Raw genomic sequence first — 27065 nt, 5'->3', positions numbered from 1 at the left:
ACATCTGTATATAAAAAAAAAAACAAAACAAAACAAAACATGAAACCATTGCTTTTTTTAAAGGCACAGAAACCTCTAACAATTTTATTTTGGGTTCAGTTGTATACTGGAATGCCCTCTGCTGTGTACCTTGAAATGTATCAAAACAAGTGTCAATTTTAGAGTACAAACATTTAAAATCGTTATACAAAGTAAGTGTTGTGTTAGAAACAAAGCCCGTATTTTAGAAATAGGAAATCTTGTCATAATGTTTATGAAAATAATCTTAGCAACATTAAAATTAGAAACATAAATCATTTTTTTCAATTTCAAACAATTCTTTTATAAAAGCATTAAAACATATTTTCGTCCTACAGAACATTTTCCTTTGAATTAATATCAGCACCAACAAAAAAAAACTGTTATGCAAATAAAAGATATGTATTATCTACAAATTAATGCTAGAATTTTTAAATAGGACTATAATAAAGAGAAGTAGCTAACAAAATTATTATAATGAGGACAAAAAATATATTAGGTATTATTTTCTATCTTAAAGTCTTGAAAGAGAGCATTTTTGCCAGAAAATGCAACTGCAAAGAATATTAAAATAAATGCAACAAGGAAGGAAGCAATTAAGCATATTTTAACCCATAAATAATAGCATATCATTATAATATACTGAATAATCACATAAGAATGCTAGTAAATTTACAAATACATTATTTTCTAAAAACTCTACCATATACCAAAGCTATTAAGGAAATGGCTACATACAAATTAAATACATACATTAATAATATTAAAATGTTTTAACATGAACCATGAATATACTCTCTGAAGACTGTCAGCTTGTGCTTAGCTACATTTTCTCATTTTTTATCATGTTAATGAAATTTTCAACATTTACTATTGTTTTCTAAGGGCAAGTGAAATTGTACATCCTAGATAGAGATTTTAGAATATTAGTTGTTCTTAAGGATTTCCTGCCCTCCGGTGGTATCTGCCTTAATATTTTCACTGCGCCTTTCAAAGTTGCAAAGAGAAACATCACTTCTACATGTACATTTTGAAATTAGATCACACTGTATGGAAGCATCTAATTTTTCCTCCATTACAGATTCACTCTCTGTTTGTACCCCTGCATCATATCTTGCAGGCTGCAGAATGCAGTTATCACTGGTTTTGTCTTGCAAAATGTGTGCTGAATTACACTGTGACTGTGGAAACTGATCTGTATCACTTTTCACTGAGAACTGACAGAAATTCTCATTCTGTTTGTGAATTTTGTCATTGTTTTTAACAATCCTGTCACCTGAAACTTTTGCCATTCTTTCTACATAAAAATTATTCGTTTTTTCCTTGGTTTTGATGGGCATCCTATTTGAATCTTCAATGTGCTGGGACATTGGATCTTCATCTTCAGATGGCTAAAAAGAAATTAATAATTTTGCTATAAACCATGCTTACATTTTTAAAATGCATTCAATCACTTCAATTGATATATCGTTAAAATCCCTACTATAGAAAATTTCTACATACAGAAGAGAGTTTGGCAAGTTACAAATCAAGCCAGGTATATCATCAAAGAGTCTTCAACTAATAATCTGCCATACATCCCAGGAGGCTATGAATTTTAAAATAGCAGTAACAGTAATAATCTTTGTAATAAAAATGCAAAGAGGTAAAATGGAGAAGAGAAATTTTGTCTTTTATTAGTCCCTATAAACACAGGCTCTGTTATCTCTCTACAAACAGAAGAAATGATATGCAGCACACTTCCTCCACTTAAAAAGAGTAGACTAGAAGTACCTTTGAAGGAACAGCTAACACATATAACTTATTCAATTATTTATTGACTCATTAAGTAAAAAATAACTACTTGTATACTTTTTATGGGCCCAGTCCAATATATATAAATATTATCTTAAGAAGATAACATAACTTAAGAAGAGCATCAGGTAAAAGAAATTAAACAGACAAAAGAAAAGTTAAGTAGCAATACATAAGCAATACATATCTCAACTGTTAGATAAAAAGACAAACTTTGATCATGTGGCTCCAAGATGGCTGAATAGGAAGAGCTCCAGTCTACAGCTCCCAGCATGAGCGATGCAGAAGAAGGTGATTTCAGCATTTCCAATTAAGGTACTGGGGTAATCTCACTGGGGCATGTTGGACAGTGGGGGCAGGACAGTGGGTGCAGCCCACGAAGTGTGAGCCAAAGCAGGGTGGGGCATCACCTCACCCAGGAAGTGCAAGGGGTCAGGGAATTCCCTTTGCTAGCCAAGGGAAGTGGTGACAGATGGCACCTGGAAAATCGGGTCACTCCCACCCAATACTGCACTTTTCCAAAGGTCTTAGCAAATGGCACACCAGGAGATTATATCCTGCCCCTGGCTTGGAGGGTCCCATGCCCACAACACCTCGCTCATTATTAGCACAGCAGTCTGAGATCCAACTTCAAGGCTGCAGCAAGGCTGGGAGAGGGGCACCCACCATTGCTGAGGCTTGAGTAGGTAAACAAAGCAGCCAGGAAGCTCCAACTGGGTGGAGCCCACCACAGCTCAAGGAGGCCTGCCTGCCTCTATAGATTCCACCTCTGGGGGCAGGGCATAGCCAAACAAAAGGCAGCAGAAACCTCTGCAGACTTAAATGTCCCTGTCTCACAGCTTTGAAGAGAGTAGTGGTTCTCCCAGTGTAGAGTTTGAGATCTGAGAATGGAGAGAATGCCTCCTCAAGTGAGTCCCTGACCCCTGAGGAGCCTAACTGGGAGGCAACCCCAGTAGGGGCAGACTGATGCTTCACACAGCTGGGTAACCCTCTGAGATGAAGCTTCCAGAGGAACAATCAGGCAGCAACATTTGCTGTTCAGCAATATTCGCTATTTTGCAGCCCCTGCTGCTGATACCCAGGCAAACAGGGTCTGGAGTGGTCCTCCAGCAAACTCCAACAGACCACCAGCTGAGGGTCCTGACTGTTAGAAGGAAAACTAACAAACAGAAAGAACATCCACACCAAAACCCCATCTGTATGTCACCATGATCAAAGACCAAAGGTAGATAAAACCACAAAGATGGGAATAAAACAGAGCAGAAAAGTAGAAAATTCTAAAAATTAGAGCACCTCTCCCCCCCAAAGACACGCAGCTCTTCGCCAGCAACAGAACAAAGCTGGGCGGAGAATGACTTTGACAAGTTGAGAGAAGAAGACTTCAGATGATCAAACTTCTCTGAGCTAAAGGAGGAAGTTCAAACCCATCACAAAGAAGCTAAAACTCTCAAAAAAAGATTAGATGAATGGTTAACTATAATAACCAGTGTAGGAAAGTCCTTAAATGACCTGATGGAGCTGAAAACCATGGCAAGATAACTACATGATGAATGCACAAGCTTCAGTAGCTGATCAATCAACTGGAAGAAAAGGTATCAGTGATTCAAGATCAAATGAATGAAATGAAGCAAGAAGAGAAGTTTAGATAAAAAAGAGTAAAAATAAACAAAGCCTCCGAGAAATATGGGACTATGTGAAAAGACCAAATCTATGTCTGATTGGTGTACCTGAAAGTGACAGGGAGAATGGAACCCAGCTGGAAAACACACTTCAGGTTATTATCCAGGAGAACTTCCCCAAACTAGCAAGGCAGACCAACGTTGAAATTCTGGAAATACAGAGAATGCCACAAAGATACTCCTCGAGAAGAGCAACTCCAAGACACATAATTGTCAGATTCACCAAAGTTGAAATGAAGCAAAATATGTTAAGGGCAGTCAGAGAGAAAGGTCAGGTTACCCACAAAGGGAAGCCCATTAGACTAACGTATAACTCTTGGTGGAAACTCTACAAGTCAGAAGAGAGTGGGGGCCAATATTCAACATTCTTAAAGAAAAGAATTTTCAACCGAGAATTTCATATCCAGCCAAACGAAGCTTCATAAGTGAAGGAGAAATAAAATCCTTTACAGACAAGCAAATGCTGAGAGATTTTTGTCACCATCAGGGCTGCCCTACAAGAGCTCCTGAAGGAAGCACTAAACAGAGAAAGGAATAACTGGTACCAGCCACTGCCAAAACATGCCAAATTGTAAAGACCATCAATGATAGGATGAAACTGCATCAACTAACGAGCAAAATAACCAGCTAACATCATAATGACAGGATCAAATTCACACATAACAATATTAACCTTAAATGTAAATCGACTAAATGTTCCAATTAAAAGACACAGACTGGCAAATTGGATAAAGAGTCAAGACCGGCCAGGTGCGGTGGCTCAAGATTGTAATGCCAGCATTTTGGGAGGCCGAGGTGGGCGGATCATGAGGTCAGGAGATCGAGACCATCCTAACACGGTGAAACCCCGTCTCTACTAAAAAATACAAAAAAACTAGCTGGGTGAGGTGGCCAGCGCCTGTAATCCCGGCTACTTGGGAGGCTGAGGCAGGAGAATGGCATAGACCTGGAAGGCGGAGCTTGCAGTGAGCCGAGATCCAGCCACCGCACTCCAGCCTGGGCGACAGAGCAAGACTCCATCTCAAAAAAAAAAAAAAAAAAAAAAAAAGAGTCAAGATCCATCAGTCTGCTGTATTCAGGAGACCCATCTCAAGTGCAGAAACACACATAGGCTCAAAATAAAGGGATGGAGGAAGATCTACCAAGCAAATGGAAAACAAAAAAAGGCAGGGGTTGCAATCCTAGTCTCTGATAAAACAGACTTTAAACCAACAAAGATAAAAAGAGACAAAGCCATTACATAATGGTAAAAGGATCAATTCAGCAGGAAGAGCTAATTATCCAAAATATATATGCACCCAATAGAGGAGCACCGAGATTCATAAAGCAAGTCCTTAGAGACCTACAGAGACTTACACACCCACACAAAAATAATGGGAGACTTTAACACCCCACTGTCATAATTAGACAGATCAATAAGACAGAAAGTTAACAATGATATCCAGGAATTGAACTCAGCTCTGCAGCAAGCAGATGTAATAGACATCTACAGAACTTTCCACGTGAAATCAATAGAATAAACATTCTTGTCAGTGCCACATGGCACTTATTCCAAAATTGACCACATAGTTGGAACTAAAGCACTTCTCAGCAATTGTAAAAGAACAGAAATTATAACAAACCTTCTCTCAGACCACAGTGCAATCAAACTAGAACTCAGGATTAAGAAACTCACTCAAAACCTCTCAACTACATGGAAAGTAAACAATCTGCTACTGAATGACTACTGGGTACATAATGAAATGAACGCAGAAATAAAGATGTTCCTTGGAACCGGTGAGAGCAAAGACACAACATACCAGAATATCTGGGACACATTAAAAACAGTGTATAGAGGGAAATTTATAGCACTAAATGCCCACAAGAGAAAGCAGGAAAGATCTAAAATTGACACCCTAACATCATAATTAAAAGAACTAGAGAAGCAACAACTAATAAATTCAAAAGCTAGCAGAAGGGAAGAAATAACTAAGATCAGAGCAGAACTGAAGGAGACAGAGACACAAAAAATTCTTCAAAAAATCAATGAATCCAGAAGCTGGTTTTTTGAAAAGAGCAACAAACTTCATAGACTGCTAACAAGACTAATAAAGAAGAAAAGAGAGAAGAATCAAAAAGAAGCAACAAAAAATCATAAAGGGGATATCACCATCAATCCCACAGAAATACAAACTACTATGAGAGAATACTATAAACACCTCTACACAAATAAACTAGAAAAACTAGAACAAATGGTAAATTCCTGGACACATACACCCTCCCAAGACTAAACCAGGAAGAAGTTGAATCCCTGAATAGACCAATAACAGGCTCTGAAAGTTAGGCAATAATTAATATCTTACCAACCAAAAAAAGTCCAGGACCAGAAGGATTCACAGCCAAATTCTACCAAAGGTACAAGGAGGAGCTGGTACCATTCCTTCTTAAACTATTACAGTCAATAGAAAAAGAGGGAATCCTCACTAACTCTCTTTATGAGGCCAGCATCATCCTGATACCAAAGCCTGGCAGAGACACAACAAAAAACAGAATTTTAGACCAATATTCCTGATGAACTTTGATGCAAAAATGCTCAATAAAACACTGGTAAACTGGAGGGGTGGAGCAAGATGGCCAAATAGGAACAGCTCCAGTCTTCAGCTCCCAGAGCGAGCAACACAGAAGACAGGTAATTTCTGCATTTTCAACTGAGGTACTGGGTTTATCTCACTAGGGAGTCCCAGACAATCAGTGCAGGTCAGCTGCTGCAGCCCGATCAGCAGGAGCTGAAGCAGGGCGAGGCATGGCCTCACCTGGGAAGTGCAAGGGGGAAGGGAATCCCTTTACCTAGCCAGGGGAACTGAGACACACAACACCTGGAAAATCCGGTAAATTCCACCCCAATACTGCACTTTAAGCAAACGGGCACACCAGGAGATTATATCCCACACCTGGCTGGGAGGGTCCCACGCCTACGGAGCCTTCCTCATTGCTAGCACAGCAGTCTGCAATCTAACTGCAAGGCAGCAGCGAGCTGGGGGAGGGGCGCCCACCATTGCTGAGGCTTAAGTAGGTAAACAAAGACCTGGGAAGATCGACCTGGGTGGAGTTCACAGCAGCTCAAGGAGGCCTGCCAGTCTCTATAGACTCCACCTCTGGGGACAGGGCACAGCTAAACAACAACAACAAAAACAACAACAAAAGCAGCAGATACCTCTGCAGATGCAAACGACTCTGTCTGACAGCTTTGAAGAGAGCAGTGGATCTCCCAACACGGAGGTTGAGATCTGAGAAGGGACAGACTGCCTGATCAAGTGGGTCCCTAACCCCTGAGTAGCCTAACTGGGAGACATCCTCCACTAGGTGCAGACTGACACCCCATACCTCACACGGTGGAGTACACCCCTGAGAGGAAGATTCCAAAGCAAGAATCAGACAGGCACACTTGCTGTTCAGAGGTATTCTGTCTTCTGCAGCCTCAGCTGCTGACACCCAGGCAAACAGGGTCTGGAGTGGACCTCAAGCAATCTCCAACAGACCTACAGCTGAGGGTCCTGACTGTTAGAAGGAAAACTAACAAACAGAAAAGACACCCACACCAAAACCCCATCAGTACATCATCATCATCAATGATCAGAGGCAGATAAAACCACAAAGATGGGGAAAAAGCAGGGCAGAAAAGCTGGAAATTCAAAAAATCAGAACGCATCTCCCCCTCCAAAGGAATGCAGCTCATTACCAGCAAACGGATCAAAGCTGGATGGAGAATGACTTTGACGAGATGAGAGAAAAAGGCCTCAGACCATCAAACTTCTCAGAGCTGAAGGAGGAATTATGTACCCAGTGCAAAGAAACTAAAAATCTTGAAAAAAGAGTGGAAGAATTGATAACCAGAATAATTAATGCAGAGAAGGCCATAAATGAACTCACAGAGAAGAAAACAATGACACAAGAAATACGTGACAAATGCACAAGCTTCAGTAACCGACTCGATCAACTGGAAGAAAGAGTATCAGCGATTGGGCATCAAATTAATAAAATGAAGTGAGAAGAGAAATCTAAAGAAAAAAGAAGAAAAAGAAATGAACAAAGCCTGCAAGAAGCATGGGACTGTGTAAAAAGACAAAATCTACGTCTGATTGGGGTGTCCGGAAGTGAGGGGGGAAATGGAACCAAGTTGGAAAACACTCTTCAGGATATCATCCAGGAGAACTTCCCCAACCTAGTAGGGCAGGCCAACATTCAAATTCAGGAAATACAGAGAACACCACAAAGATATTCCTCGAGAAGAGCAACTCCAAGACACATAATTGCCAGATTCACCAAAGGTGAAATGAAGGAAAAAATCTTAAGGGCAGACAGAGAGAAAGGTCAGGTTACTCAAAAAGGGAAGCCCATCAGAATAACAGCAGATTGCTTGGCAGAAACTCTACAAGCCAGAAGAGAGTAGGGGTCAATATTCAACATTCTTAAAGAAAAGAATTTTAAACCCAGAATTTCATATCCAGCCAAACTAAGTTTCATAAGTAAAGGAAAAATAAAATCCCTTACAGATAAGCAAATGCTTAGAGATTTTGTCCCCACTAGGCCTGCCTTACAAGAGACCCTGAAGGAAGCTCTAAACATGGAAAGGAACAAATGGTACCAGCCATTGCAAAAATATGCCAAAACGTAAAGACCATCGAGGCTAGGAAGAAACTGCATCAACTAACGAGCAAAATAACTAGTTAATACCATAATGTCAGGATCAAGTTTAAACATGAAAACATTAACCTTAAATGGACTAAATGCTCCAATTAAAAGACACAGAATGGCAAATTGGATAAACAGTCAGGACCCATCAGTATGCTGTATTCAGGAGACCCATCTCACATGCGGAGACATACATAGGCTCAAAATAAAGGGATGGAGGAAGATCTACCAAGCAAATGGAGAACAAAAAAAAGCAGGGATTGCAATACTAGTCTCTGGTAAAACAGATTTTCAACCATCAAAGATCAAAAGAGACAAAGAAGGCCATTACATAATGTTAAAGGGATCAATTCAACAGGAAGAGCTAAGTATCCTAAATATATATGCACCCAATACAGGAGCACCCAGATTCATAAAGCAAGTCCTTAGAGACTTACAAAGAGACGTAGACACCTATACAATAATAATTGGAGACTTCAACACCCCACTGTCAACATTAGACAGATCAATAAGACAGAAAGTTAACAAGGATATCCAGGAATTGAACTCATCTCTGCAGCAAGCAGACCTAATAGACATCTACAGAACTCTCTACCCCAAATCAACAGAATATACAATCTTCTCAGCACCACATCACACTTATTCCAAAATTGACCACATAATTGGAAGTAAAGAACTCCTCAGCACATGTACAAGAACAGAATTATAACAAACTGTCTCTCTGACCACAGTGCAATCAAACTAGAACTCAGGATTAAGAAACTCAATCAAAACCGCTTAACTACATGGAAACTGAAAAACCTGCTCCTGAATGACTACTGGGTAGATAATGAAATGAAGGCAGAAATAAAGAAGTTCTTTGAAACCAATGAGAACAAAGATACAACATACCAGAATTTCTGCGACACATTTAAAGTAGTGTATAGAGGGAAATTTATAGCACTAAATGCCCACAAGAGAAAGCAGGAAAGATCTAAAATGGAGACTCTAACATCACAATTAAAAGAACTAGAGAAGCAAGCGCAAACACATTCAAAAGGTAGCAGAAGGCAAGAAATAACTAAGATCAGAGCAGAACTGAAGGAGATAGAGACACAAAAAACCCTTCGAAAGATCAATGAATCCAGGAGTTGGTTTTTTGAAAAGATCAACAAAATTGATAGACCACTAGTAAGACTAATAAAGAAGAAAAGAGAGAAGAATCAAATACATGCAATAAAAAATTATAAAGGGGATATCACCACCAACCCCACAGAAATACAAACTACCATCAGAGAATACTATAAACACCTCTATGCAAATCAACTAGAAAATCTACAAGAAATGGATAATTTCCTGGACACGTACACTCTTCCAACACTAAACCAGGAAGAAGTTGAATCCCTGAATAGACCAATAGCAGGCTCTGAAATTGAGGCAATAATTAATAGCCTACCAACCAAAAAAAGTCCAGGTCCAGATGGATTCACAGCTGAATTCTACCAGAGGTACAAGGAGGAGCTGGTGCCATTCCTTCTGAAACTATTCCAAGCAATAGAAAAAGAAGGAATCCTCCCTAACTCATTTTATGAGGCCAACATCATCCTGATACCAAAGCCTGGCAGAGACACAACAAAAAAGAGGATTTTAGACCAATATCCCTGACGAACATCGATGCAAAAATCCTCAATAAAATACTGGCAAACTGGATCCAGCAGCACAGCAAAATGCTTATCCACCATGATCAAGTGGGCTTCATTCCTGGGATGTAAGGCTGGTTCAACATACGCAAATCAATAAACGTAATCCAGCATATAAACAGAACCAAAGACAAAAACCACATGATTATCTCAATAGATGCAGAAAAGGCGTTTGACAAAATTCAGCAGCCCTTCATGCTAAAAACGCTCAATAAATTCGGTATTGATGGAACGTATCTCAAAATAATAAGAGCTGTTTATGACAAAACCACAGTCAATATCATACTGAATGGGCAAAAACTGGAAAAATTCCCTTTGAAAACTGGCACAAGACAGGGATGCCCTCTCTCACCACTCCTATTCAACATAGTGTTGGAAGTTCTGGCTAGGGCAATCAGGCAAGAGAAAGAAATCAAGGGAATTCAGTTAGGAAAAGAAGAAGTCAAATTGTCCCTGTTTGCAGATGACATGATTGTATATTTAGAAAACCCCATCGTCTCAGCCCAAAATCTTCTTAAGCTGATAAGAAACTTCAGCAAAATCTCAGGATACAAAATTAATGTGCAAAAATCACAAGTGTTCTTATACACCAGTAACAGACAAACAGAGAGCCAAATCATGAATGAACTTCCATTCACAATTGCTTCAAAGAGAATAAAATACCTAGGAATCCAACTTACAAGGGATGTGAAGGACCTCTTCAAGGAGAACTACAAACCACTGCTCAGTGAAATACAAGAGGACACAAACAAATGGAAGAACGTACCATGCTCATGGATAGGAAGAATCAATATCGTGAAAATGGCCATACTGCCCAAGGTCATTTATAGATTCAACGCCATCCCCATCAAGCTACCAATGAGTTTCTTCACAGAATTGGAAAAAACTGCTTTAAAGTTCATATGGAACCAAAAAAGAACCCGCATTGCCAAGACAATCCTAAGCCAAAAGAACAAAGCTGGAGGCATCACGCTACCTGACTTCAAACTATACTAACAAGGCTACAGTAACCAAAACAGCATGGTACTGGTACCAAAACAGAGATATAGACCAATGGAACAGAACAGAGTCCTCAGAAATAATACCACACATCTACAGCCATCTGATCTTTGACAAACCTGAGAGAAACAAGAAATGGGGAAAGGATTCCCTATTTAATAAATGGTGCTGGGAAAATTGGCTAGCCATAAGTAGAAAGCTGAAACTGGATCCATTCCTTACTCCTTATACGAAAATTAATTCAAGATGGATTAGAGACTTAAATGTTAGACCTAATACCATAAAAACCCTAGAAGAAAACCTAGGTGGTACCATTCAGGACATAGGCATGGGCAAGGACTTCATGTCTAAAACACCAAAAGCAACGGCAACAAAAGCCAAAATTGACAAATGGGATCTCATTTAACTAAAGAGCTTCTGTACAGCAAAAGAAACTAACATCAGAGTGAACAGGAAACCTACAGAACGGGAGAAAATTTTTGCAATCTACTCACCAGACAAATGGCTAATATCCAGAACCTACAAAGAACTCAAACAAATTTACCAGAAAAAAGCAAACAACCCCATTACAAAGTGGGCAAAGGATATGAACAAACATTTCTCAAAAGAAGACATGCATACAGCCAACAGACACATGAAAAAATGCTCATCATCACTGGCCATCAGAGAAATGCAAATCAAAACCACAATGAGATACCATCTCACACCAGTTAGAATGGCAATTATTAAAAAGTCAGGAAACAACAGGTGCTGGAGAGGATGTGGAGAAATAGGAACACTTTTACACTGTTGGTGGGATTGTAAACTAGTTCAACCATTATGGAAAACAGTATGGCAATTCCTCAAGGATCTAGAACTAGAATCACCATATGACCCAGCCATCCCATTACTGGGTATATACCCAAAGGATTATAAATCATGCTGCTATAAAGACACATGCACACGTATGTTTATTGTGGCACTATTCACAATAGCAAAGACTTGGAATCAATCCAAATGTCCATCAGTGACAGACTAGATTAAGAAAATGTGGCAAATATACACCATGGAATACTATGCAGCCATAAAAAAGGATGAGTTTGTGTCCTTTGTAGGGACATGGATGCAGCTGGAAACCATCATTCTCAGCAAACTATCGCAGGAACACAAAACCAAACACCGCATGTTCTCACTCATATTGGGAACTGAGCAATGAGATCACTTGGACTCCAGAAGGGGAACATCACACACCAGGGCCTATCACGGGGAGGGGGGAGGGTGGAGGGATTGCATTGGGAGTTATACCTGACGTTAATGACGAGTTGATGGGTGTTGGCGAGTTGATGGGTGCAGCACACCAACATGGCACAAGTATACATATGTAACAAACCTGCATGTTATGCACATGTACCCTAGAACTTAAAGTATAATAATAATAAAAAATATACTGGTAAACCGAATCTAGCAGCATATCAAAAACCTTATCCACCATGATCAAGTGGGCTTCATCCTGGGATGCAAGGCTAGTTCAACATACACATCAATAAAAGTAATCCAGCATATAAACAGAACCAAAGACAAAAACCACATGATTATCTCAATAGATGCAGAAAAGGCCTTTGACAAAATTCAACAGCACGTCATGCTAAAAACTCTCAATAAAGTAGGTACTGATGGGACATATCTCAAAATAATCAGAATTATTTATGGCAAACCCTCAGCCAATGTCATATTGAATGGGCAAAAACTGGAGGCATTCCCTCTGAAAACTGGAAAAAGACAGGGATGCCCTCTCTCACCACTCCTATTCAGCACAGTGTTGGAAGTTCTGGCCAGGGCAATCAGGCAGGAGAAAGAAATAAAGGGTGTTCCATTAGGAAAAGGGAAGTTAAATTGTCCCTGTTTGCAGATGACATGACTGTATATTTGTAAAACCCCATCATCTCAGCGCAAAATCTCCTTAAGCTGATAAGCAACTTCAGCAAAGTCCAGGATACAAAATCAATGTGCAAAAACCACAAGCATTCTTATACACCCGTAACAGACAGAGAGCCAAATCATGAGTGAAGTCTTTCACATTTGCCTCAAAGATAATAAAATACCTAGGAATCCAACTTACAAGGGATGTGAAGGACCTCTTCAAGGAGAACTACAAACAACTGCTCAGTGAAATAAAAGAGGACACAAACAAATGGAAGAACACACCATGCTCATGGACAAGAAGAATCAATATCATGAAAATGGCCATACTGCCCAAGGTCATTTATAGATTCAATGCCATTTCCATCAAGCTCCAAATGATTTTCTTAATAGAATTGTTAAAAACTACTTTAAAGTTCATATGGAACCAAAAAAGAGCTCGCATTGCCAAGACAATCCTAAGCCAAAAGAGCAAAGCTGGAGGCATCACGCTACCTGACTTTAAACTATACTATAAGGCTACAGTAACCAAAACAGCATGATACTGGTACCAAAACAGAGATATAGGCCAATGGAACAGAACAGAGCCCTCAGAAATAATACCACACATCTACAACCATTTGATCTTTGACGGTCCTGACAAAAACAAGCAATGGGGAAAGGACTCCTTTTTTAATAAATGGTGCTGGGAAAACTGGCTAGCCATATGTAGAAAGCTGAAACTAGATCCCTTCCTTACACCTTATACTAAAATTAATTCAAGATGGATTAGAGACTTAAATGTTAGACCTAATACCATAAAAACCCTAGAAGAAAACCTAGGTAGTAGCATTCAGGACATAGGCATGGGCAAGGACTTCATGTCTAAAACACTAAAAGCAATGCCACAAAAGCCAAAATTGACAAATGGGATCTAAATTACTAAAGAGCTTCTGCACAGCAAAAGAAACTACCATCAGAGTGAACAGGCAACCTACAGAATGGGAGAAAATTTTTGCAATCTACTCATCTGACAAAGGGCTAATATCCAGAATCTACAAAGCACTCGAACAAATTTACAAGAAAAAAACAACCCCATCAAAAAGTGGGCAAAGGATCTGAACAGACACTTCTCAAAAGAGACATTTATGCAGCCAACAGACATATAAAAAAATGCTCATCATCACTGGCCATCAGAGAAATGAAAATCAAAACCACAATGAGATACCATCTCACACCAGTTAGAATGGCGATCATTAAAAAGTCAGGAAACAACACAGGTGCTGGAGAGGATTCGGAGAAATATGAAACCTTTTACACTGTTGGTGGGAGTGTAAACTTGTTCAACCACTGTGGAAGACAGAGTGGTGATTGCTCAAGGATCTAGAACTAGAAATACCATTTGACCCATTACTGGGTATATACTCAAAGGATTATAAATCATGCTGCTATAAAGACACATGCACATGTATTTTTATTGCGGCACTATTCACAATAGCAAAGACTTGGATCCAACCCAAATGTCCATCAATGATAGACTGGATTAAGTAAATGTGGCACATTGGCTGTGGGTTTGTCATACCCACAGCCAATATCATACTGAATGGGCAAAAACTGGAAAAATTCTCTTTGAAAACTGGCACAAGACAGGGATGCCCTCTCTCACCACTCCTATTCAACATAGTGTTGGAAGTTCTGGCTAGGGCAATCAGGCAAGAGAAAGAAATAAAGGGTACCCAGTTAGGAAAAGAAGAAGTCAAATTGTCCCTGTTTGCAGATGACATGATTGTATATTTAGAAAACCCCATTGTCTCAGCCCAAAATCTCCTTAAGCTGATAAGAAACTTCAGCAAAGTCTCAGGATACAAAATTAATGTGCAAAAATCACAAGCATTCTTATAAACCAGTAACAGACAAACAGAGAGCTAAATCATGAATGAACTTCCATTCACAATTGCTTCAAAGAGAATAAAATACCTAGGAATCCAACTTACAAGGGATGTAAAGGACCTCTTCAAGGAGAACTACAAACAACTGCTCAGTGAAATACAAGAGGACACAAACAAATGGAAGAACATACCATGCTCATGGATAGGAAGAATCAATACCATGAAAATGGCCATATTGCCCAAGGTTATTTATAGATTCAATGCCATCCCCATCAAGCTACCAATGAGTTTCTTCACAGAATTGGAAAAAAACTGCTTTAAAGTTCATATGGAACCAAAAAAGAGCCCACATTGCCAAGACAATCCTAAGTCAAAAGAACAAAGCTGGAGGCATCATGCTACCTGACTTCAAACTATACTACAAGTCTACAGTACCCAAAACAGCATGGTACTGGTACCAAAACAGAGATATAGACAGATATAGACCAATGGAACAGAACAGAGTCATCAGAAATAATACCACACATCTACAGCCATCTGATCTTCGACAAACCTGAGAGAAACAAGAAATGGGGAAGGGATTCCCTATTTAATAAATGGTGCTGGGAAAATTGGCTAGCCATAAGTAGAAAGCTGAAACTGGATCCGTTCCTTACTCCTTATACAAAAATTAATTCAAGATGGATTAGAGACTTAAATGTTAGATCTAATACCATAAAAACCCTAGAAGAAAACCTAGGTAGTACCATTCAGGACATAGGCATGGGAAAGGACTTCATGTCTAAAACACCTAAAGCAATGGCAGCAAAAGCCAAAATTGACAAATGGGATCTCATTTAACTAAAGAGCTTCTGCACAGCAAAAGAAACTACCATGAGAGTGAACAGGCAACCTACAGAATGGGAGAAAATTTTTGCCATCTACTCATCTGACAAAGGGCTAATATCCAAAACCTACAAAGAACTCAAACAAATTTACCAGAAAAAAGCAAACAACCCCATCAAAAAGTGGGCAAAGGATATGAACAGACACTTCTCAAAAGAAGACATGCATACAGCCAACAGACACATGAAAAAATGCTCATCATCACTGGCCATCAGAGAAATGCAAATCAAAACCACAATGAGATACCATCTCACACCAGTTAGAATGGCAATCATTAAAAAGTCAGGAAACAACAGGTGCTGGAGAGGATGTGGAGAAATAGGAACACTTTTACACTGTTGGTGGGATTGTAAACTAGTTCAACCATTATGGAAAAGAATATGGCAATTCCTCAAGGATCCAGAACTAGAATCACCATATGACCCAGCCATCCCATTACTGGGTATATACCCAAAGGATTATAAATCATGCTGCTATAAGGACACATGCACACGTATGTTTATTGTGGCACTATTCACAATAGCAAAGACTTGGAATCAACCCAAATGTCCATCTGTGACAGACTGGATTAAGAAAATGTGGCAAATATACACCATGGAATACTATGCAGCCATAAAAAAGGATGAGTTTGTGTCCTTTGTAGGGACATGGATGCAGCTGGAAACCATCATTCTTAGCAAACTATCACAAGAACAGAAAACCAAACACCGCATGTTCTCACTCATACGTGGGAACTGAACAATGAGATCACTTGGACTCGGGAAGGGAACATCACACACTGGGGCCTATCATGGGGAAGGGGGAAGGGGGAGGGATTGCACTGGGAGTTATACCTGATATAAATGACTAATTGATGGGTGCTGACGAGTTGATGGGTGCAGCACACCAACATGGCACAAGTATACATATGCAACAAACCTGCACGTTATACACATGTACCCTAGAACTTAAAGTATAATAATAAGAAGAAGAAGAAAAAGGAAATGTGGCACATATATACCATGGAATACTATGCAGCCATAAAAAAGGATGAGTTCGTGTCCTTCGTAGGGACATGGATGAAGCTGGTAACCATCATTCTCAGCAAACTATCTCAAGGACAGAAATACAAACACCGCATGTTCTCATTCATAGGTGGGAATTGAACAATGAGAACTCTTGGACCCAGGAAGGGGATCACACACCGGAGACTGTTGTGGGTTGGGCGATGGGGGGAGGGAGGAGGATAGCATTAGGTGATGTACCTAATGTAAATGACAAGTTAATGGGTGCAGCATACTAACATGGCACATGTATACATATGTAACAAATCTGCACGTTATGCACATGTATCCTAGAACTTAAAGTATAATATTAAAAAAAAAAAGACAAACTTCAAGAACTCTTTAATAGGTCTAGATTTCAATTTTCTAAGCATAAATTTTTCAAAATTCTTGAAAAATTTACCTTTTAATTACTGAATTAATGAAAATATTCTTTTAATGAAAATCTTATATAAAATATTGATTATTCAAGCTAAAAATACAAAGTTAATGTAAAATCTAAATATAAAAAGGGGTATAGGCTTTAGCTGATTGACACTGAAACAGCAATAGTAAGTCTATGAAATAGCATTAAAACTGACTCAGCACAAATTAGAGAAAGCAAGCTCAATGCATTTATTTATTCAAACAAATACTCATTTAGCAACTATAATGTGACCCTCTTGGAGCAGACATTCTGATGGGTAGAAATGATGTTGGTTAAATAATCATACACTTGCATATATAATTATTCAAGAAAAGTGTTATAAAGAACAAATATGAGGCATTGTGAGCACATAACTGATAGGCCTAATTAGATTGGGGAGCAAGGGAGGGACTTTTCTAATAAGTGACAGTTTAAGATGAGACCTGAAGGATGAATAAAAGTAAGGTAGAGGGAATAGATTGTATAAAAGATCTGAAGCAGAAAAGACACTGACAAGCTAAGGAAAGTGAAATGTCAGTAGTGTGGGGAAGGATGAGAGAGGGAGATCACTAGAAGAAATTGAAGGTGTTAGCCAGGTTCATATCGCAGATGGCTGGTAGTCACTATAAGGGATATTGACGCTAAAGTAAAATAGGAATCCACTAAAGAGTTGCACATGGAAATAACATGATTCAATTTATGTTTGCAAAAGATCATGATAGTTGCTAACTAGAAGAAAGTGGGGCAAGAGTGATAGTAGACAGATTTCTTAGGAAACAACCACAGTAGTTCAAGAGAAAACATTGACTTGATTGGATGAAGTGACAGAAGGAATCTCGTTAAATGAGGTAGATGAGACAGCCAAATAAAGGACAAAGTTAAGTACTAAGTTTCTGACATGATCATGTGGGTGGACAGAAAAGGTATCTACTGATATAGGAAATGTCAGAAAAACTCATTTGTGGAGAACCAGGGGATATTCAGTTTGAGGTATGAAGAAATGGAGATTTTTATGAAATATCAAAGATATGTTCAATGGAAAATTGGACATCTAAATAAAGATGAGGGCTAAAGTTTAAAGTTAAGAACTGTCATCATGCAGATAGCACAAAATTCATTGGAGTGTATAACATCACCTAGGGTTTAGAGTGTAGGATAACAGAAAAAGATTGTCCTGTGTCAAATTCTAAACTTCACAACATTTATATGGGGGGTAGAGGAAAAGTGGACAAAGGCATGAAGTAGTCTTCAGAGAAATATGAAGACAAACAAGATAGTGTGTTATCACAAAAGTGAAGAGTTAAAATTGTTTTTTAAAAAATAAAATAATAATTTATACCAATATTAGGAGTTCTTATGAGATAGATTCAAAAGTATCCAATGAATTTAACAACATAGAAGTCATTGGTGTCTTTAGCAAGAGCTGCTTGGATGGTGAATTAGAGACAAAAGGTAAACAAAATGAAGATGAAAGAATGAATGGAGGAGAATTCCATTTAAACATGTGATTTATCAGCAATGGAGCATTTCTACTCAGAATATACTATGTCACTCCAATTATTCAGGTTTCAGTTTTCAATAACATTTTACAGTTTTCATCTAAACGTGAAGAGTTTATTTTTGAACATATTATTGGTTATTTTACATTTCTAATTATTGTGAATGGGTTCTTTTAAAAAGCCTTTTAAAAGAAAGAAAATGTATCTCTATATATTTTTATATATTATATATCATGTGTGTATACACAGTTGACCCTTGAACAACACAGGTTTGAACTGCACAGGTCCAATTATATGTGCCTTTTTCTTCAATAAATACATTAGAAAACTTTAGAGATTCGTGACAATTTGAAAAAACTCAGAAAATAAGAAAAAGTTAAGTATATCATGAATGCATAAAATATCTGTAGATACTAGTTTATTTTATAATTTACTACTGTAAAATATACACGGATCTATTATGAAAAGTTAAAATTTATCAAAACTTTTGCATATAAACATGGCCATAAGTGGCACCATTTACAACCAAGACAAATGTAAACAAACATAGAGAAATGTAAACAAATATTCAGTATTAAATCATGGCTGCATAAAACTAACTGTAGTACATACTGTACTACTGTAACAATTTCATAGCCACCTCCTGTTGCTGTTGTAGTCTCTCTGGTAAATTGCATATTGTAGTAAACAGTGATCTCTTGTGGTTCTTGCATATTTTTCACTATGTTTAGTGCAGTAACATACACCTTGAATAACATCCAAGGAGGGACATGAAATGCCACTAGTGATGCTGGAAGTGCTCCCAAGAAGCAGAGAAAAGTCATGGCATTAATTAATTGCTTGAACTGTTTGGTATGTACTATAAACTGGGGTCTGCAGCTGCAGTTTCCCACCATTTTAAGATACATAAATCCAGCATAAGGACCATGTACAGAAGGACAAATATGACATGTTCTCACTCACATATGGGAACTAAAAATGTTGATCTCATGGAGGTTGAGAGTAGAATGATAGATACCAGGGACTGGGAAAGGTGTCAGTGTCAGGGGGTGGGAGAGACGAAGAGAGGTTGATTAATGGGTACAAACACACAGTTACATAGAAAGAATAAGTTCTAATGTTTAATATCAGAGTAGGATAACTACAGTTAAAAACAAATAGATATTTCAAAATAGCTAGTAGCTATGTCTTAAAACGGTTTCAACACAGAGAAAGAAATACTCGAGGTGATGGATATCCTAAATATTCTGGCTTGATCATTACACATTCGAGTCATGTAACAAAACATCATATATACCTGACTAAATATGTATAAATATTATACATCAACAAAAAATAAATAAAAGGTAAATCTAAGCGTGCTTCTTTAGTGATGCAATTTGAGTTATATTCTTTCAGAGAATTCAACTGTTTAACAAATAGATAACCTTGTAATCTAGTGTTGATAACATGTTATTGGTGATTTTTTTTTTTTTTTTTTTTTTTTTTGAGACAGGGTCTCACTCCATTGCCTGGGCTGGAGTGCAGTGGCACAATCATGGCTCAAGGTGACCTCAGCCTCCCAGGCTCACGTGATTCTTCCACCTCAGCCTCCTGGGACCACAGGCACACACCACTACGTCTGACTAATTTTTTGTATTTGCTTTGGCCATGTTGTCCAGGCTGGTCATGAACTCCTGGACTCAAGCAATTGCTTGCTCAGTCTCCCAAAATGCTGGGATTATAAGCAGGAACCATCATGCCTGGTTAACTGATATTTCTTATCTTTGATCATAAGTACTTATTATAATATGTTTATGCATATACATTTAAAATGTAATTATGAGCAGAATCCTTTGGAGATGCATTATTTGGTCTTTTCTTTCAGGGAATGGAACTAGTTACAAATAGAGAACACTGTAATATAGTGTTGAGAACATGCTATTGAAGGACAGTCATCTCTTCCTTAGAATTTCTAAGGCCTCATGTGCATGAGTTTACATATACACAAGTAAAAGCTAAATCTAAGTATAGTTCTTTAAAAAAAGAAAGAAAAGGAAACTTGTGAAGGAAAATGTACTTTTGTGAAATACCTTTTTACATTGTATTAAAAATGTAGCTTTTATGTGGGTGCAGGATTGCTATGACAAAGGCATACTTTCAGACGCTAATGTGATTCAAGAAAAAGTGAAGCCATTCTATGACAACTTAAAGCAAAAGGAAGCTGAAAGATCTAATGCTGGAGAATTTAATGCCAGCAAAAGATGGTTTGATAATTTTAGAAAGAACTTTGGCTTAAAAAATATCAAGGTAATAGGGAAAGCAGCTTCTGCAGACCAAGAAGCAGCAGATACATTCCCAGATGCCTTTAAAGAAAATCACTGAGGAAAATGGATATCTGCCTAAACAAGTTTTTAATGGAGACAAAGTGCCCTATTTCAGGAAAAAAAAAAAAAAAAAAAAACATGCCACATAGGATATTTATTAGGAAGAGAAGCAAGCACCAGGATTTAAAGGGAGGATGGGATAGGCTAACTCTACTGTTTTGTGCAAATGCAGTCAGGTTTATGACAAAGATTGCCCTTATCTATAAAGCTGCTCACCCTCAAATTTTGAAGGGAAGGATAAACACCAACTGCCAGTCTCTCAGTAATACAACACGAAGGCCTGGAAAACAAAAACGCTTTTTCTGAATTGAATCCATCAGTGCTTTGTCCCTGAAGTCAGTAAGTGCTTTGCCAGTAACGGACTGCCTTTTAAAGTTATTTTGATATTGATAATGCCCCTGGTCACCCAGAATCCCATGAGTTCAATACCAAAGGCGTCAAAGTAGTTTATATGTTTTGAAGCACAACATCTCTAATTCAGCCTCTAGATCAGGGAGTCACACTGACCTTTAAGGTTCATTATACATTGTGCTCTATGGAAAGGATGGCCAATGCAATGGAAATAATCCAGGAGAGAGAACATCATAGAAGTTTGGAAGGATTATACCATTGAACATGCCATTACTGTTATAGAAAAAGCCATGAAAGTCATCAAGACTTGGAAAAGAAATCCCTGCAGGAGAACACTGTTCTAGATATCGAACATGACGTCATAGGATTTACAAGAGCTAATCAAGAAAATAATGAAAGAGATTGTGGATATGGCAAAAAAGGTGAAAGGTGAAGGGTTTCAAGATATGGAGCTTACAAAAATTAAAGAGCTAATAAATACCCTCCAGAGGAATTAACAGAAGACAACTTGATGGAGATGAGTACTTAAGAACCAGTTACGGACGACAAGGAAGAAGACATAAAAGAAGCAGTGCCAGAAAACTCTGACATTAGACAATCTGGCAGAAGTGTTGATTACTCAAGACCCCTTTTGACTTCTTTATGACACAGATCTTTCTATGATACAGGCTCTGAAGCTAAAGTAAACAGTAGAAGAAGGATTGGTACCATGTAAAAACATTTTTAGAGAAATGAAAAATCAAAACTCAGAAAGAAATAATGATGTATTGCCATAAAGTTACACCAAGTGCGCCTGCCTCTCCTGCCCCCTATTCTACCTCCTCCACCTCTTCTGCCTCTGCTACCAATGTGACAGCAAGACCAACTCTGCCTCTCCCTTCTCCTCCTCAGCCTACTCAACCTGAAGATGATGAGGATTGCGACTTTTATGATGATCTATTCCTACTTAATAAATAGTAAGTATATCTTCTCTTTCTTAAGATATTTAGTAATATTTTCTTTTCTTTAGCTTACTTTATTGTATAAATGCAGTATATAATATATACAACATACAAAATATGTGTTAATCAACTGTTTATGTTATCAGTAAGGATTCTGGCCAACAGCAGGCTATTAGTAGTTAAGTTTTGCAGAGTCAAACATTTTATTCAGATTTCTGACTGAGCAGCATCCCTAAACCCTGCAATGTTCAAGGATAAACTGTACACACATAATGTGTGTGTGTGTGCGTGTTTATGTGTATGTATATATATGTGTATATATACAATGTATCCTGATAAAAGGATAAAAGGTGTTTTGTAAATGGCAGTAAAAGCATTATTTTTACAAATGTGAAGAATGGTACTCATTTACATTTTTATTTTACATTTTTGTTTACATTTTTCTTTTCTATATTATTAAATAGTTGTATATATTTTTGTTTGTTTACTTTTTTGTTTATATTAATTTTTACATACACTATTTGACTCAACATTTTTATAAGGTAAAGGTAAACTATGAGAAAAACAAATAATTATTAATTAATATAGCATATATTAATAGATGAAACAAGCATAACTTACCAAATCTGAACTAGAACTTAAACAGCTGTCTGTTGGTCTTGGAGAGTAACTGGTAGACCAACCACTCTGTGCAGAATCAAGAGCTGAAAATAAAGGTTTAATACATGAATAATGGTATTTATGAATACTCTACAACATACACATGCCAAGCAGAAGATATCTGCTGATAAAACAAATTTAGATAACAACATACAACACTTTAAAATGTACCAAAATTAGTTAAAATTGTGGATACTTAGCACCTTACAATTCTGACAGGATTTATGGGTTAATTTTACTCTTAAAAAATGTGTATCTACAAATGAAATAAGGGTATATAACGTAAGTGAAGAAAACAGAATAAAGAAACTTGGATTGATTTTTCCAACATGTGAATTATATTTTATGAACAAATAATTTAAAGTGTTAACCTGAGGGAAGGAAGAGAAAACCAAGTTATTAAGTCCTAAGGCATCAAACATTTGCCAATCTAGTAAATGAAAGTTTACTGTGCAATCAAATGCTGTGAATAAAACTTAAAGCATCCAGTTTGATAAATTTTCATTATCTGCTTAATATTACTATTTTACAATTGCAAGTAAAGTTTTAAAATGGGGTTGAGATGTAGGTGATGAATCCCTACTATGTATAAATGATAAAGAGCAACTGTAGCTTTAACCACTCCTGTTACCTTGTTTATGAAAATCGGTCTGCTATCAAGAGAAGCAAAACGCTGCAGAACATGAAACAACAACACATACCAGATCACATGCCCTCCTATATGCAATAAACCATGAGTGCCTCAGGCCAGGACAAATGCTCTCTGTAACAGAATCTAGCTTCAGTCAACTGAGAGGCAGAGAGAACTTAGCTGAACTCTGATACCCTTATTTCATCATTCTAGAAGGAAATTTATACCCCCACAAAGCAGGTTTGTCCCTGACAACAGAAAGTAGAGTGCACAAAAATGAAGAGTAGAATATTACTACTAACAATATAATTAAGGGCATTTCACCCTCATTTCACCAACAAGGTTCATTCAGTCCATAAGTACTGTAAATCCACAGTCATCAGAAGGGAAGAAATTTGTCTGCTGAATGAATGTTCTCACCTTTAGCAGTACAGGAAAGGGCATGCAAATGAAAATAAGTACAAATAAACACTTGTTTTGGTAACCATGGCTTTATAGTATAGTTTGAAATCAGGTAGTGTGATGTGTCCAGATTTGTTATTTTTGCTTAGTCTTGCTTTGGCTATGCGGGCTCTTTTTTGGTTCCACATAGATTTTAGGGTTGTTTTTTCTAATTCTGTGAAGAATGATGGTGGTATTTTGATGAGATTGCATTGAATTTGTAGATTGCTTTTGGCAGTATGGTCATTTCCACAACATTGATTCTACTCATACATGAACATGGAATGTGCATGGTACTGGTATAAAAATAGGCACATAGACCAATGGAACAGAATAGAGAACCTGGAAATAAACCCAAATACTTACAGCCAACTGATCTTCAAAAAAGCAAATGAAAACATAAAGTGGGGAAAAGATACCCTTTTCAACAAATGGTGCTGGGATAATTGGCTAGCCACATGTAGGAGATCCTCATCTCTCACCTTATAGAAAAATCAACTCAAGATTGATTAAGGACTTAAACCTAAGACCTGAAGTTATAAAAATTCTAGACGATAACATGGGAAAAACCCTTCTAGACATTGGCTTAGGCAAGGATTTCATGACCAAGAACCCAAAAGCAAATACAATCAAACAAATATATAGCTGGGACCTAATTAAACTAAAGAGCTTTTGCATGGCAAACGGAACCGTCAGGAGAGTAAACAGACAACCCACAAAGTGGGAGAAAATCTTCACAATCTATATATCTGACAAAGGACTTATATCCAGAATTTACAAGGAACTCAAATCAGTAAGAAAAAAACAAACAATCTCATCAAAAAGTGGGCTAAGGGCATGAATAGACAATTCTCAAAAGAAGATATACAAATGGCCAAAAAACACATGAAAAAATGTTCACTATCACTAATGATCGGGGAAATGCAAATCAAAACCATAATGTGATATCACCTTATTCCTGCAAGAATGGCCATAATCAAAAAATCAAAAAACAGTAGATGTTGGCATGGGATTGGTGAACAGAGAACACTTCTACGTTGCTGGTGGGAATGTAAACTAGTACAGCCGCTATGGAAAACAGCGTGGAAATTCCTTAAACAATTAAAAGTAGCGCTACCATTTGGTCCAGCAGTCCCACTACTCGGTATCTACCTAGAGGAAAAGAAGTCATTATTCAAAAAAGATACTTCCACACACATTTATAGCAGCACATTTCACAATTGCAAAATCATGGAACCAACCCAAACTCCCATCAATCAATGAGTGGATGAAGAAACTGCGGTGTGTGTGTCTGCATGTATATGTATATATTTTTTTACATATATATGATGGAATAAAAATGCAGCCATAAAAAGGAAGGAATTAAAAGTATTTGCAGTGACCTGGATGAGATTGGAGACTATTATTCTAAGTGAAATAACTCAGGAATCGAAAACCAAACATCATATGTTCTCACTGATATGTGAGAACCAAATACCACCTGTACCCCAATAATTTGTGTTAAAAAAACTTTTTAAAAACTTAAAAAAAAAAAACACTTATTGAGTAACTACTTTATGTAAGGCACTGTGATAGTTATTAGGGACACATGTTCAGAGCCCTCAAAGTGTTCAGAATCTTGTAGTGGAGAAAGATACACATTTTTTAAGTCACAAAATAAGATGTGACATCATAGAAGATACAAAAGTAGTAGGCAGCTAAGTGTGATGAACCCTAGGGAAAGAGATTTGGTGACAATTTAGAGAAAACACAAGTATAAAGAGTAGGTTTTGAATGATGAATAAACAATTTTCAGAGACAAGATGAAAAACTAACATGTGGGATAGAGGGAAAAGAATGTGCAAATATTTCTAAACATTAATGGAGGTATATTTTAGATTGTCCATGATGTTACCTAAGGATGAATTAAAGAGAGGTGAGACAATGAAATCAAGTCAGTTAGATGATTAACTGAATAATCTAGGTATGAAGTGATTATGACCTGCAATAAAGCAGTGAAATTTGGATAGAGAAGAAGCAAAAGATTCAAGTTTCAAGAAGGCTTTCAAATAGCCTCAACTTTTGCCTGTATGTACATTTAAAAACTTTTCTGTATCTGGTATAACATCAATATCAAAATCTGATAAAGATTGCACACACATACACACATTCTCTCTCTACAGGAAAATCCCACTTATGAATACCAATACAAAAATCTTATACTAAAAAAGTATTAATTTTTTTACAAAGAACAGAATAAAAAGAAGAGCAAAGAACCACAACACATCAGGACTTGGTGGAATTTATTATAGGAATGCTAAGATGGTCCAAATCACAAAATCCATTAGTAAAATTCACCATTTAAAAAGATCTATATCAAAATGAAGTATCACCTCACACCTCTTAGGGTGACCACTGTCAGAAAAAAACAAAAAATAACAAATATTGGCAAGGATGTAGAAAAATTGGAACCTTTCTGCACTGCTGGTGGGAATGTAAAATGGTGCTGCAACTTCGGAAAATGGTATGAAGATTTCTCAAAAAAATAAAAATAGAACTACTATATAATCCAGAAATATAATTTCTGAATATATATCTAAAATAACGGAAAGCGGGACCTAGAAGAGACATTTGCATACTTATGTTCATTGCAGCATTATTCACAATAGCCAAGAGTCAGAAACAACCTAAATGACAATCAGTGAAAGAATGGGTAAAGAAAATATGGTATACAGATACAATTGAATACTATTCAGCAATGAAAAAGAAGGAAATCTTGTTTATATACTACAGTGTGGATGAAACTTAAGGACATTATGTTAAGTGAAACAAACCGTTATAAAAAAGACAAATACTACATGATTTCACCTACTAGTTATATAAGTAGAATATAGAAAGAGAAGGTAAAATGGTAATGGTCAGGGGCTGGGGGAGTGGCAAGTAGGAAATTGTTGTTTAGGGAGTGTGAGAGACAGGACGAGGGTCTGTTGCACAACAATGTGCATGTGGTTGACAATATTGTATTGCACACCTGGAAACTGTTGAGAGGAGAAATGTTATGTTGCATGCTTTTTTGCAACAATAATGCAAAAAGACATATGAATAAAAATTAATAATCATTCCCATAGATCCCATAGATGCTAAGAATCACTTTCTCCCAAATTACTGATTCATCAAATACCTCACAAGAAAAAAAAGCTATTGGCAAAACACACACACACACACACACACACACACACACACACACACACACACA

General features: G+C 37.5%; 1 protein-coding gene across 1 annotated transcript in view; it reads right to left on the bottom strand.

Moving 5' to 3' along the window:
* Positions 1 to 280: 280 nt before the first annotated feature.
* The window catches only part of C10H12orf40 (chromosome 10 C12orf40 homolog), a 121931-nt gene continuing 95146 nt past the window's right edge, over positions 281 to 27065 (bottom strand). Inside the window, exons 12-13 of the mRNA XM_023182779.1 lie at positions 22720 to 22802; positions 281 to 1409 (exon numbers count right to left, since the gene is read on the bottom strand). Coding sequence (XP_023038547.1) covers positions 945 to 1409; positions 22720 to 22802 — 548 coding nt within the window. The 3' untranslated portion in view covers positions 281 to 944. The remainder of the gene's footprint in view (positions 1410 to 22719; positions 22803 to 27065) is intronic.

The sequence above is a fragment of the Piliocolobus tephrosceles genome, chromosome 10, assembly GCF_002776525.5.
Source record: "Piliocolobus tephrosceles isolate RC106 chromosome 10, ASM277652v3, whole genome shotgun sequence".
NCBI classification, from domain to species: domain Eukaryota; kingdom Metazoa; phylum Chordata; class Mammalia; order Primates; family Cercopithecidae; genus Piliocolobus; species Piliocolobus tephrosceles.
The sequence above is the reverse complement of the archived record's forward strand: the minus strand, read 5'-3'. Positions and strand labels throughout refer to the sequence as shown.